Source organism: Hypomesus transpacificus, chromosome 3 (genome assembly GCF_021917145.1).
Source record: "Hypomesus transpacificus isolate Combined female chromosome 3, fHypTra1, whole genome shotgun sequence".
Classification (NCBI taxonomy): Eukaryota; Metazoa; Chordata; class Actinopteri; order Osmeriformes; family Osmeridae; genus Hypomesus; species Hypomesus transpacificus.
Window position 1 is genome coordinate 14135001 of NC_061062.1, and position 14596 is coordinate 14149596.

General features: G+C 52.5%; 1 protein-coding gene across 3 annotated transcripts in view; it reads right to left on the reverse strand.

The window, feature by feature from the left end:
* Nucleotides 1-14596, reverse strand: part of aqr (aquarius intron-binding spliceosomal factor) — a 43112-nt gene that overhangs the window by 16042 nt on the left and 12474 nt on the right. For all 3 annotated transcript variants that reach the window (XM_047017451.1, XM_047017452.1, XM_047017453.1), the window contains exons 17-27: nucleotides 14014-14155; nucleotides 13539-13717; nucleotides 12842-13009; nucleotides 11428-11597; nucleotides 9969-10210; nucleotides 9607-9771; nucleotides 8272-8341; nucleotides 6880-6990; nucleotides 5742-5851; nucleotides 2821-2956; nucleotides 1549-1758 (exon numbers count right to left, since the gene is read on the reverse strand). In XM_047017451.1, the coding sequence (XP_046873407.1) occupies nucleotides 1549-1758; nucleotides 2821-2956; nucleotides 5742-5851; nucleotides 6880-6990; nucleotides 8272-8341; nucleotides 9607-9771; nucleotides 9969-10210; nucleotides 11428-11597; nucleotides 12842-13009; nucleotides 13539-13717; nucleotides 14014-14155 (1703 nt within the window). The remainder of the gene's footprint in view (nucleotides 1-1548; nucleotides 1759-2820; nucleotides 2957-5741; nucleotides 5852-6879; nucleotides 6991-8271; nucleotides 8342-9606; nucleotides 9772-9968; nucleotides 10211-11427; nucleotides 11598-12841; nucleotides 13010-13538; nucleotides 13718-14013; nucleotides 14156-14596) is intronic.

A 14596-nucleotide genomic window follows, 5' to 3' on the forward strand; every position in this document is an offset into this window, starting at 1 on the left:
ATCAATAATTGACGTGTTACTATTTTAACATTAATATTAAACCGATCAAAACATGCAATATTGATGAGTGCTATTTTTACCCCCCCCCCCCCCACTGGGCTCCAGGAGAGCTGGGAGAGTGAAACTAAGACGCAGGCTAGTGAGTCCGGCCGCTGGGGCTCCACGGAGCAGAGAGAGATGGGAGCAGTAGAGGAGACGAGCGAGGGCAGCGTCTGGTAGGAACAGGGAGATCACATGGTGTCCCTGTCCGTCTCCACGGTGATGGAGGGATGAGGGAGGGATGAAGGGAGGGAGGCAAAGAGGCAGGCAGGGACACAGGCCAGACAAGATCTTTTTCCTTCTCTTTCTTTTTCCTTCCCTGTGGCACCGGGAGGAGGGGGAGAGCCTTCTGAGCAGGAGGAAACAGATATCACCCCCCCCCCCCCCCAGAGAGCAGCCGAGGTCTCTCTTTGATTATCTCCCGATACGAGGGCGCCAGATAAATCAAGGCCAACACACGTGTTGGGGTGTTACCTCTGGCCAATAACTTCTTTATTGCTTCTCTGAGGCCTTCGTGTAGGCTTCATAAATCTGTAATGTTGTTGTTATCTCTATATGAAGACCGGACACACCTAGGAGAGGGACACGGGCTCATCTTGAGGTGTGTGTGTGTCTGCACAGTTGGTGTGTGATGTGTATGTTCTTTATTATACGTTGGTGCGTGCATGCGTGTGGAGAATGTGTGTGTGTGTGTGGTGAATGCAGTGTTTGCCAGACCCTCAAATCTTTCCATTGGCATCTAGAGACGGCGACTTGTGCCACTGCCAACAGGGTCACGCAGAAGAAGGAGAGGAGAGAGTGTGGAGGGTTAGGGGGGTGGGTGGCATGTCACCAATCATCATGTAAGCCTGAGCCATCAAGCACACTCATGAAAGCAGAGGAGGAGAAAGATGGAGCGAGGGAGGGGGGGAGGAGGAGAGAGAGAGAGAGAGAGAGAGAGAGAGAGAGAGAGAGAAAGAGAGAGAGAGAGAGAGAGAGAGAGAGAGAGAGAGAGAGAGGGAGAGGGAGGGGGGGAAGGAGGAGGAAAAAACAGCCTGTTCTCTTCTCTCGACATCTCTCTCTGAGAATGGCGACATTCTCTCAGGCTGGGCTGATGAATTCAGCGGTTTTGACATCTGGGGCTGGCGTGCGCACGGCGGCGGCTCTTTAGCTTGCGCGCCAGGACCCATGAGGAGGACAGCTGTTGAATCGCATGCAGGGAGGCTACTGTGGTAGCTAGCGCGCTAACGGGAACCACCGCCGGGGAAGGGGAGACGACGACTGACCCATCACCACACTGCCTGGGAGAACTTGTCAGAGGGGGAAACAGTCGCTAGTCCTAGTGTGTGTGTGTGTGTGTGTGTGTGTGATCACAGCTGGCCTCTGAGGGACACTGAAACTGCTGACACGGTGAGTGTTTTTCGGCTTGTGTGAAAGACTGGGCTGAAGACCTGTGTGACCTCTATGTAACCCTACAGCCGGGGAAGGATCTCTTTGAAGCGTGTGTGCGGCCCAGTGTGACCTGCTCACCTCCAGCTGGGTGAAAATCTTCTTGATGTGTCGGTAGCAGCCCTCGGCGATGTCCATGTCCTCCTCGTAGGTGCGGCCCCTGAACACGGGCTGGGGGGCGTTGGAGAAGTACTTGTGGAACGGGAAGTGGACAGCCACGGCCTCGGCCTCCACCACGCGGCCCTGCTTGGGCCTGACCTTGCTCATGTACTCCTCCCAGCGAGACATCACCTGCGGCGGGACAGGAGACAGAGAGAGGGAGCCCCTCTTGGATGTCATGGTCTGGAACAAGGGGGACAGCGCCTCGCTGATATTCCACACACACAGGCGGGCGTAAAAACACAACACAGAAGCTTTGAATGCAGACTGCTGTGTCGCGACCCCAGAGGTGAACGAGGGTCATTGTACTCGGCTGATCCTAAAGCTCATGCAAGAACTTATTCCTTTCACTCTAGAATACAACTCCTACCATCCCTCTCCCTCTCCATCCGTCTCCTCTCCCTCTCCATCCATCTCCTCTCCCCATCTATCAAATCCCCTTGTTCCGCCTCCATGACTGCCCTAGCCTCTTCTGTCCCTCTACTCTCTTCTTTTCCGCTCATGGTCCAGCCCTCCATTCCACTGCACGTCTCGTTGTCCTCTCTTCCCCTGTCTCTCTCCACTGCACTCCTCAACCCTTAGCATGTCCCCCCCCCCCCCAGACAGGGAGGCTCCTGTACTCCAGACCTGGGAGGGTTATGTAAGCTCTCGGTTCTGCCGGGTATGACAGCCGCCGCCGGTCCCCTCTCGGTTCTAAAAGGTTCTTTATCTCCGACGTCTATTTCGGGCTCAAGGAAGGAGGAGGGGGTGGGGGTGCAGCGTCATAAATGTCTGTTGTGGCCCTTTTCCTGGAGCCCGCGAGCGGTAATGAGATGACGGGAATAAACAGCCGGGGATAATATTTAGATATTCGCTGTCTGGGCGAAACGCTGGAGTGAGAGAAGGAGATGAGGGGGTTTGGGTACTGTCACATCACGCTAGGAGGACGCACCCGGAAGCACTTGTGGCGGGGGGATCACTACAGGAGACAACTGAGCCGTTCTAATGATGGTAAATAAGACCGGAGGCAGTCAGACAAGCCGCTTTGAAACCACGTCAACGCACTCAGCCAGACAGAAGCCCCTCCTCACCTGGTAGAGGTGTAACCACGTCAACGCCCCCAGCCAGACAGAAGGGAATGTCCCTGTACTTACTGTAAGTCGCTCTGGATAAGAGCGTCTGCTAAATGACTAAATGTAAATGTAAGCCCCTCACCTGGTAGAGGTAGAAGTGTCCGGCCGTCTCGCAGGTGTAGGACACATCTCCAGGGACGTCCAGGCTCTCCTGCAGGCGGCCCACCTCCCGCAGCAGCTCCAGCCTCCGGGCCAGCACGTAGTTCACCCTCCCGTACCTGACACACACACACACACACACACACAGAGGATGGGGTGAAGGAGTTGACTTTGTCATGCACCCCAACCCCCCCTCCAGCTCTCCTCTTCCCATCTAGGTTTCCATAACCTTCATAAGAGCTACTCTGGGCCTCCCCCCCCCCAATAATAATCCAATCAAATCATTCTATAGCTAACTCAATGGTATTACTAATAAGGCCTGTAGGTGAGATGATAAAGGACATAACTGATCTAGGCATGATATACCATTTGAATGGGCCCAATGCTGTTGCAGCAGTGATGATACTCTAGATGTTCAGTAGATACATATTTGCTATATGCGTGTATATAGAAATATATGAATACGGATTTATATGTAACTATTTTTTTTGCATCTCTTATGACTGTCCAACTGAATGAATACCAGACACCAGGCGTGTACGAATGAAGGCCTCAAACAAAGTCATCTGATCAGCCCTCACCATAATAATAATAACAACAGGGTGCGATTAGTCGGTAACACCAGGACATGCCATGTCACATTCAGAGGGGCGGGGCTAATACCGGGACGAGGTATGTTCCATTTATAGACCCACGCTAAGCTGCTCAGCAGATAATTCAATCACAATCACATCGGCTGGAGATAACATAAAAAAAAGTACTGACCTTGTTTTCTAATGACGAAAGACCTGAGACTAAATATGTATATCCGCACACACAAACACACAGGAAACACACTCCATTAGAATGGAAAGAGAGGGTGTCTCACAATGGCCCTCTTCTTCCATCCCTTTCTCCTCTCCCAAACACCACTTCGACATCTCATTAAGCAGGAGGACACGCGGAGAGCAAGGAGGAGGAGAGCTATCGTTAATTAGCAGCGCTGCAACCTTCCCTTCGTTAGCTGGTGAGAGGAGGGGGTTTTCAGCCCAATATCCAGCGCTAATTGGACAGTGGTTTACTGGGGTGGAGGGAGTCAGCATGTTGTGGAGATTGAGAGAGTATTTGTAGAGGCTGAGAGAGTATTTGTAGAGGCTGGGAGAGTATTTGTAGAGGCTGAGAGTATTTGTAGAGGCTGAGAGAGTATTTGTAGAGGCTGAGAGAGTATTTGTAGAGACAGAGAGTATTTGTAGAGGCTGAGAGTGTTTGTAAAGGCTGAGAGAGTATTTGTAGAGACAGAGAGTATTTGTAGAGACAGAGAGTATTTGTAGACTGGGAGAGAGTCCGCAGCATCTAATCTTTACAACAAACTGGTGTCTCAATGCTCGGCTGCTGTCTCTCACGTGGCTCACATTCACCCTGGATGTATCACGACAACACAATCCCCAAACTACTTTGTTATTAATTGCATGTTTATCATGGTATTGTTCATAAACCCATTTCTTGTACGCATTGTGCAGTGTATCCAAGACACGAAGGCTCCACAGGGCCCAATTTGTCTCGACAGCCCTGCTATGTGTTGCTACCAATCTCATACTGCACGAGAGCACGCTGGAAATAGAAGCATGGGATGAATATTCAATAATGAATATTCAATGAGGTCCGGTTATCTTGATCCCAGGGCCCTTTATGTGTTTGAACACAGATGGGCGACTTTCACCGTGAAAACATTCGGCTGATTCAGGAAAAAGGCGAGCAGGGGTAAAAAAAAAAAAAAAAGGGGGTAAAAAAAAAAGATATATGTAAGAAATTGCGGCAGTCATCCAACAGTGAATGTTGTGGGTATCCTCTGATGTTGAGATCTCTCTCCATGTCTCTCTTCCTTTCCTCGGCATCCCCCCTCTCAGGTTGGTGGTAAGTGGTCTAAAGTGTGCTGGCTTCCCTCACTCTGTGTCTGGGACTGGCTGGGACTGAGTCAATGTCCCTCAAGGCATTTCAGGAATCCCAACACACACACGCACGCACGCACGCACACACACACACACACACACACAATGCGGGTAAGAGAAGCACAGGGGCAGTCCTGGGTAAGACTCTAGTGGGCCTCCTCGTCTAAAAGCAAACAGCTCCCTGCATTGCCTCTGGCACACAGACAACTAGTACAACTGTGCGTGCTGCTTCTCTTTCTGTGTGTGTGTGTGTGTGTCTGCATGAATCAGAGTACAGGACACCAATCCCACACAAGTTGGAAGTTTCCCTTCCTAAGCAGGCCCCTTCAGGGCATAGTGGCTGACTTAGTCAGTTTACGGCTCAGTTCAACCAAGGAGGTCTCCTCCCTTCACTGTTCCAGCCCGACCACCTGCTCGGACAAATGAGCCTCAACTGGGTCGCTCAAACCTGGACTGAGTCAGGGCCCTGCACCCGGGGCCCGTGGTGCTGCTTAATGAGGCAGGGCTGGGAGCCTGGGCCTGGGGGGGGGTGGAGGAGCAGCCGGGCCTAATGAAGAGGCCCCGGGCTGCGGAGGACAACATACAGAGTATTGACTAGTCCTGTCACTGTGTTGGCTGAAAGCTAATGGTGTGGGTTGGTAGCTGTGTGTGTGTGTGTGGGTGTGTGTGTGTGTAGTCAGTATTATCCTGATAGTGGGGCCTTCAGTGTGGGTGTGTGTGTGTGTGTTCAGTATTATCCTGATAGTGGGGCCTTCAGTGTGGGTGTGTGTGTGTGTGTGTAGTCAGTATTATCCTGATAGTGGGGCCTTCAGTGTGGGTGTGTGTGTGTGTAGTCAGTATTATCCTGATAGTGGGGCCTTCAGTGTGGGTGTGTGTGTGTGTGTGTGTGTGACAATCAGTATTACAGCAGTACCCAGTGAGGTGTGTCTGCAGGAGTGTGTGTGTGTGTGACCAGCTGTCCCCCGGCGGTCCTCACCTGCTGAAGTCCTTCTCCGTCTCCAGCTCCTCCTCACCATGGCCCATACGCAGAAGGTGGCGCTCGTCGATGTCCAGCGCCATGATCTTCTCAAACAGCTGGTTCAGAGCCTGACAACAACACACACACACACAATTACCTGCCTGTTTATCATCATTAAAAGACAATCTGACATTGAACTTGATTGTTCCGTGCATGTTTGTCAGTTAATAAGACGACTAACTAAGAACACACGCAGGGAAGAGATCACAGGCCATTCGCATGGTTATCAATGTACTTGAACATTGATAACCATTGATGTTCCCTCCCTTGGGAGGGAACATATCGGCTTCGAATTTCCTGCTCGAGTTTCCTGCAGCGGTTGGAGAAAGGTGTTTCTAGAAGAACAACATCCTACCATCCTCCAGCGCTTTGAATTAAGATTGCTTAGCATGTGAGGGAGCAGGCCTGTTCTGCGATGACAAATTGACACGGGAGAACAGAATGTGTTGGGGGAGTTGGAGCGGGCTTTTTCATAACTGTATTTAGCGATTCTGCCAGATTGCTGCCTGAGAGGGAGGGGGGGGGGGGGGAGAAAGGGGGCAGATGACGTTGTGATTAAACAATGAACCTACAAGGCTAAGGCCACAGGGGAGCTCCAGTTATAATGTTCCCTCTCCCACTTCTTGGGGGACTTTCTCAGCCTGATTAATGGGCCATTCTGGGACAGAGCTGTGAATGTGCCTGGCAGGTCGCACTGCTCTCTCTGTGTCTCTCTTATCAGCGTGTCTCTCCCTATCTCTCGGTTGGCCTTTGTCTCTCTCTCTGCCTGCCTATCTACCTGTCGGTTTATAGGACTCCCCCCCACCCCCATCTGTCTCTCTCTCCCGGTCTGTTCATCTACCTTTGTAGGTCTTTCTTTCCATCAGTCTTTCTTCCTCTTCTTCCTTTGTGTTTCTCTACCAGAGGTTTGTTTGAGAGATGTAATAGGGACACTTAACACCGAGACCAACCATGGGGAAACATGGGGATTTAGAAATGTGGAGGTGCAGTACAAGGGTGTGTGTATATACTATGTGTGTGTGTGTGTGTGTGTGTATATACTATGTGTGTGTGTGTGTGAATATACTATGTGTGTGTGTGTGTGTGTGTCGCCTACCTGGTTAGAGTGTGTGACAATGAGGGTCCTCTGTTCAGGGAAGTTGTGGTAGAGGTTGGAGATGATCTGGACGGCCACATCCGTCTTTCCTGTACCTGGGGGTCCAACAACCTGGGGGGTGGAGGGAGGGAGGGGGAGAGGGAGGGAGGGTGGGAGAGTAGCACAGGATAGGGAGATGAGAGCAGAGACAGGAAAGCTAGGAGAAAGGTAACAGTTAGGTAACAGTGTAACAGCCTCAGAGATAACATAGTGGTTCTGACAGGGGGCTCTGAGCCGGTCAGGTCCTGTACAAACACACACACACACCAACACTGCCTGTTCAAAGCTGGGAACATGCAACCCTGCTGCTTGGCATGCTAGGTCATCCCTACAGCCTGAACACACAGACAAGGACACGGGGACAGAGGAAGACAGACAAAGAGAGAGAGAGAGAGAGAGAGAGAGAGAGAGAGAGAGAGAGAGAGAGAGAGAGAGAGAGAGAGAGAGAGAGAGAGAGAGAGAGAGAGAGAGAGAAAAGAAGAGACGGAGCGAGTGAGATAGACAGAGAGTTGGAGAGAGGGACAAGGACAGAAGGGAAAAGCTCCTTGACCTCCAGGAGGTCTGTGCTTGAACTCTTGGCGCCAATACAGAACAGACGAGGCGCACGGGGATGGCATCTCCGACACAGACCGTCTCCGTGGTTCCCTCCCTGGGAGAAGCTCCAGGGCGCGGCCACTACTGGTGAAGGGTGGCAGGGAGGAGGGCCAGAGATCCTGGCTCGGCTGCTAACGAGCCAGTGACGTGCCAGGGAGGGGAGGGAGGAGGAGGTGGTGGGGCGAGGTGCGTGTGTGTGTGTGTGTGGGGGGTGTCGGGGGGGGAGAGGCATGCGGGCTCACTTGTTTTACGACCGTGTTGAGAACTAGCCTGCCATGTTTACTCCCGGCGGCGCTACAATAAATAACAACACCCAACACCCCTCTGCCAGCTGCCAGTCATCAGCCCACCAATGCACTGCCGGCGAGCCACTCACACTGGCCTGTGAGCAGTGTGTGTGTGTGTGTGTGTGTGTGTGTGCCAGCAGGGTGTGTTTGAGTCAGAAAAAGGATAGAGAGTTGGAGCAGGCTGCATTGGAAAACAAGGGGTCTGTGCGTGTGTGATTATGTGCAAAATGTGCGCTGTGTGGTTAATGGTGTGTGTGTAAGCGTAACAACATGCTAGGTTTAGATGGATGTGTGTGTGTGCGCATCCCAGCCAGCCACACATTTACTTCAACTGTGGGCTATGGATGGCCTTTCAACAGCACCAGTCTGCGCTGGCATTCAGCCAGCACAGCCAGCCAGTCAGCCAGCCAGCCAGGGGTGCAGAGGGCCAGACCAGGACTGGAGCTGGGGCGGAGGTGGGTGCGGTTCTTACCATGGTCAGTCCTGGCTGCATCCCAGCACGAATAGCCTCCATCTGAGTGGGGGTGAACTGGATGGTGTTTCTGTTTCAAAAACCCAAACAAAACACAACATTTCCAAACGGTTAGCATGTAAAGCATCGAAGGGGAGTCACGTTTGAGACCTCGAAAGAAGCAAAGCGAGTGTTTTTAGAAGCGTCTGTTTGGGGCGCTGTGGCGCTTTGAAACCATCATGAAAGGCGTTTCAGACAAGGTACCCGAAGGACTTGTTGTTGCTCATTAGATTTCAATATCAAAGTGCAACTTTCAGACACTGAGTTAGTTAGCATCAGATGAATGCGACAATTTCACGAGGAGGCAATTCAAGGAATTTGTTGTGTATTTTTTTCCCCGGGTGCGATTAACATTTAAATATCAACAACCTAGTCTGACACGGGCAGGTTGGGAGACGCCGGCTGGGTTTGTTTGGGAGCTAGGATGCGAGGCAGACTCAACACCACAGACATCACACGGCAAACTAACAACGCTCCCTGAGGGGTGAGATAGAACGGCGGGGCGTCCAAACGCCCAACTTTGTGCACGGACAAAAACCTACGCTCAGATCTCCCCTGACAGATATGCAAACACTTTAAGCCTATGTGTTGTTTCGTTTTTTTTGTGCACAGTGAATGTTTATCCATTGTAGGCTAGGCTTGCTGAGGGCGTATGGTACTTAAGCTTTAGGGCGGTGGTTGCTATGTTGGTGGTGGGGGGGTGGCTAAATTTGAGTTGGGTTGAAGCACGCAATCCACTCCAGTCCTGGAGCTGAACATGAGGGGGGGGGAGGAGATCTGAGGGTAAAGTAGGGCTCTGAGGCTGGGGAGAGGTCTGAGGCTGAAGGAGGGCTCTGAGGCTGGGGAGAGAGGTCTGAGGCTGAAGGAGGGCTCTGAGGCTGGGGAGAGAGGTCTGAGGCTGAAGGAAGGCTCTGAGGCTGGGGAGAGAGGTCTGAGGCTGAAGGAGGGCTCTGAGGCTGGGGGGAGAGGTCTGAGGCTGAAGGAGGGCTCTGAGGCTGGGGAGAGAGGTCTGAGGCTGAAGGAAGGCTCTGAGGCTGGGGGGAGAGGTCTGAGGCTGAAGGAGGGCTCTGAGGCTGGGGAGAGAGGTCTGAGGCTGAAGGAGGGCTCTGAGGCTGGGGAGAGAGGTCTGAGGTCAGAGTACAAGTGGTGCTGTTGCTGGTGTCCAGTATGTGGGGCCTGTGGACACACTGGAGCCAGATGAGCTGTGACTGATGGTGTGAAAGTCAGGGCCTTGACCGATGCACAGGGTTGACCTTACCCACCTCCCAGGGGTCAACAATTGACCTTTCCCCTCACCGTTTGGGCTGGTTGTAGGGGTAGGGCCCCCGGTTAACAGGGACGTGAGGCTCCACCACCAAAATCCGGTCTTCTTCCTTCTTCTTCTTCTCCTCCTCCTCGTCTTCCTCATTGGCCTTCCTCTTCTTGCCCTTGTCTGCCCTGTTCTGAATTGGGAATTTGATTCTGAAAGACAGACAAGCTCACGGTCAGATGTGTGCAACTGATTGAAACATTCATTCGGTATTCTTCTGGATGTCTAACCTATGAGGACAAGCGAGAAAGGATTTAATCTCAGGAGTACAGTGAACTAACCTACTTATTTTTTCTAAATGAATACTCTTCATTCTGTTCTACGGTGTAGCATGACCTATGACCCTTACCTGAAGGGGGGTATCTGAAGGTCGGGGTTCTCCTCGGTGACCGTGACCGTGTAGCCAGGGAAACAGGACTTTAGGTGTTCGAGGGACAGGAAGGTGTCGTTGAAGTCCAGCGTGGAGATCTGATTGGGCATCTTGGAGTAGTGGGCGCTTCCTGGGTCGCCGTATCCCAGGATGATGTCGTGGAGCCAGTCGGGGACGACACACTCGGTGTTCATCAGGTTCCTGATGGTCTCCAGGACGGCCTGGGGGAACGAGGACACGCTCAGGGTCACCACTCACCACCACACCGCCGCGGAGTAACACAGTGTTGTTACAACGAATCATTTCCCAATACGTGAGACATCACAAAACATCGCCACCCACTCCTGTCACCGTTTCAGACACAGAATACTTCAAATCGAAGGAGATGGAACCATACATGAAAGAGAACACGAAAAAAGAAGAGATCACAGCATTTATTTTGGGCCAGTGTGATGGAAGTAGGTTGATTTTTTGGGGGGCTTGTCAATGATGTTTTAATGAGCTGCCAAATGCTTGCTATCCTGTCTGTGCTTATCTTGCCACTGTTGTGAATCAGCAGGGAGGAGAGAGTTTCACCATGAGCAAGAAGAGTGGTTTTCACTTTCATGGTCAAAAGCATCCGGGAACTTTGGAAAAAGATTTAATATGACATTGCTAAAATGCATAACAGCATCAGGAGAATAGAAATGATCAATAAATACTACTTATATAAAATCAATCGGTAACATTGAAAATCCACCGCGAACAACATAAGAGGTACTACATCTTAAAGAGCCTAAACGAATGAGGAAAAACAAGATGAACCTCAGTAACAAGGGAGAAAAAACAAGTCCATCACGGACCCCCTCCTCTGGTCTGTCTGCCAGTGGCAGCTTCTCAGAGAGACAACCTGATCCAGTCGTGTACAAAACACAGGTATGCTCCTACAGAGAGAATGTGTGTGTGTGTGTGGAAGGGGAGAGTTCAAGATCACCCAGGAAGGAAGGCCCTGTCTGGGATCAGGGGGAGGAAACAGGAGGCCTTGAGCTAGAGCCACCCCCCCCCCCCCCCCCCCCCCCCCCCCCCCCCCCCCCTCATCACCGCCCCAGCAGCCCAGTTGGAGTGATTGATCACCCAGCGCTGGAGTGGGGAGGGCCCGGGCTCAAGGCCTGGAGGGGCAGGGCTCCGTCGATGAGATGGAGGGAGGGGTAGAGGAGCGCTGGGTGATGGCTTTGTGTCTGGGTTAGAGGTCGAGGAGCGCTCGCTGTGCTACCTTGAAGTGGCTCCACTCAGGGTTGAGTCTATTACACTTTCCAGACAGTGGTAGGATGGAGGTGGTGGTGGTGTGTGTGTGAGAGCAGTAGAGAGAGAGGGAGGGAGATGGTGGCAGGAGTAGAGAGGGAGACGGGGGTGGGTGTGAGGGTTCCAGGTGAAGGGAGAGAGAGCACCATGGCACTACCTTGAAGTTGTTCTCCTTGGGCTTGCGCCTCATGATGATATTAAAGGTCTCGTACGGGTCCTCGGTGCTGTTCTGGATGCTGCTGGTCATGTCCTGCTGGTACTGGTTGGGGTCCAGCCACACGCGGTATGTTCGAGTATCACCTCGGAGCTTGGGCTTGGGATCAGGACCTGGGCGGAGGAGGGAAGACGTCCTCAATGCAGCTATGTTGCGGAATGTTAGCCTCATTCGAATTATCGCAGACTCCCCCTTTAACATCGCTTTTTAAGGTTGTTGCAGCTAGACGATGCTTGGAAAAGAGGTCTGATATCATAGTTTGGAGTAGTTGGATGTCCCCTCGTCAATAAGCCCTGCTTTCCAACTACAGTGTGTTTGTATGCATGTAGGGACAATCAGAACATGAGCTATGTGACCGTGAACATCCCATAATCTGTAGGGCACACCCATTTCAACAAGCGTTGCATAATCCTCAAGATAATAAGTGGTCTCTGGTCTTCAGACGCTAATGAGGTACTGTATGGTGCTTCAATTTGGCAATGGTCAACACTTATATAAGGCACAAACATACACACACACACACACACACAGAGGCATGCACTTATGCATGCAACGTCCTTGAAATCAGAGACGGATAACAAGGGGGGGTTGGGGGGGGGGGGAGGAAGCTCAAAAAACGACAGGGACAATTTTTAGAGGTCACCCTCGCCTGGCTGTCCCACAAATCCCGGAGCATCTTCTCTGCTCCCTTAAAAAAAAAAAAAAAAGAGCTTAGCCCTCCAATCCTGGCCCCGGACGGTGTTATGTCCCACCTCAGCACGAACGGGCATTACACCCTGATTCCACAAGCACACACTCTCTCTCTTGCACACATGCAGACAGACACAGGCCAGGGGCTTTGGGCTCATCCCCTCAGGGAGCCAGCGAAGCAGAGAGGGCAGCTTTCGCAGACATCTAAATGGGATTCCTGCCTGCTACCAAACACCCCAGCCATGCAGGGGAATATCTATCCTTTGGGCCTCAGCCAGGTCTCTGTGTGTGTGTGTCTCATTCAATCACCTCTCCTAAAAGAGTGTGCGAGGGCGACAGCTATGTGTGAGCAGTGTACCATTCCCACAGACCATCCTTGGACAGGCAGGGTCTTCAGACGTGACCCATGGCACGTGGCACAGCGGCAGATCAATAAATAAAACATGGAGGGCATTGCCCTCGGCTAAGACGGCCGCCCGAGGGGGTGGTGGCCCTCAGGGGCCACGCCTGCCGCCCCAGGGTTAATGGAATGTTAACGAGAGCCGGGGTCGGGTCTTTCTGTGAGGGTCACTACGACAACCTGAGAGCTTGCGGCACCTTCTAGAGGGAGAGGTGAAGGTTCGGGGTGTGGTGGAGGAGGAGGATGAAGGTGTGTGTGTACACCTACCTTCCTCTATGACGCGGCCCTTGTCGTCCAGCATGCCCTGCACCTCGCAGCCCCTCACGTACACCAGGCCCGCCTGCTCCACGAAGGGCTGGCGGCGGTCGAAGCGCGTGCCGTAGAGCAGGTTGGGCCGCACCGTGATCAGAAAGCAAACGTCGTGCTTCCGCAAGCCTGGAGAGAGATGGGGGGGGGGGGGGCACAGAAAACGCCCTGTCAGCGCTCGCCTGATCTTTAAAACATGAAGCTCTAATTATACAATGGGGGTGGGGGGGCAGAGGGAATGAAATCACACCTCAGGTGAAAGACAAAAAAGACAGAGAAAGCAGAATAGTAAAAGAGGAGAGCGGGGGAGGGAGGTGAGGAGAGAGAAATAAAGAGAGAGAGAGAGAGGATCCAGGCAGCAGGATATCCCTAACATTGAAGTGACATTGAGCCAGGCCGTTTCAAAGACTCGGAGGATTAGTGTGTGGGAGGACAATGGAGATTCCCCTCCAAAAAATCCATAGATAGATTGCAGATGAATCCATCGCTGTGGAAATTGTATGACTCTGGGGAGATATCCGTATGCCTGCTTAAGCTCCACTGTTGCTTTGCATTTAATACTGGACACACACACACACAAAAGGTAACCTATAGCTGGAAGGGAGAAGGAGAGAGACAGAGAGAGAGAGACAGAGAGAGGTGTGTGTCTGTGTGTTACCTTCCCACTCGTGCTTGATGTGGTCGCGTACGTTCAGGTTGATGGTGATGTCGGCGCGGACGCGGGCGGGCCAGTTCTCCCCGATGTTGGGCTTGGCCACCTCCACGATGGAGAAGGTGGTGATGGTCTGAGCCATCCTGGCCCAGCCCCCAAACACCACGCCCCCGTACTCAGAACACCTGTGAGGGAGGGCCGGACAAAGGGGTCAGACTGGGCCTCCCCACACACATACACCCCTAAACTGACTGCTCATAAGAGATAGACTGGTCCACAAACACCCCACCATAGTATACTACACTTTACTATACAGACTGCCTGAGAGGAAACAGGTCCATGAGTGTTTAGAGTTCCCTGTGGGAGAGCTATAGAAGCATAGAGAACCTTCAAGTAAACACAGCCCTCTAGATCCTGTCGGGCAGCGTCCTAGTTCCTATCTCAGAGAGTGGGGGCTTGTCGCAGGCGCTGAGGGGCTCACCAGGGTTTCATCCGCGACACCACGTCCTCGATGTCCTGGCGGATCTCGTAGGTGGACTCCAGGCGGAACAGGTTGAAGTTCCTCAGCAGGTAGTCGTGGAGCGTGAGGAACTGCAGGTTCAGCTTGGGCAGGGCCAGGCAACCTGGAGCACACACACACACTGCTTGACCAAGATACTGAGAGGGTTTATGGAATAGTTCAAGTGGACCAGGACCAGGCAACTCGGAACAGGTATGTTGTACGCACACACGTGCCACGTACGAGCACACACACACAGATCAAAACAGGCTCTCTGAGTCGTGTCCGCGGACATCTACGGGAGCAGGTACGGACTGAGGTTCTAATCCGTCCTAAGCAGTGAGATTAGGGAGAGGGGTTCTGAATGGAGGACATCTTAGCTAGTGAAGGTGCCCCTGCCAGGTGCCCCTGCCAGCTACAGAGGATTGGCTGTTAGGAGGGGGCCAGCTGGGTGGCAGAGAAGAGGGGCTGTGCTGGGGGATCACTCAGCAGGGGGCCAAACTGGTAGGACACACACACACACACTCCTGCACACACACACATGCCCCCACACACACACACACAC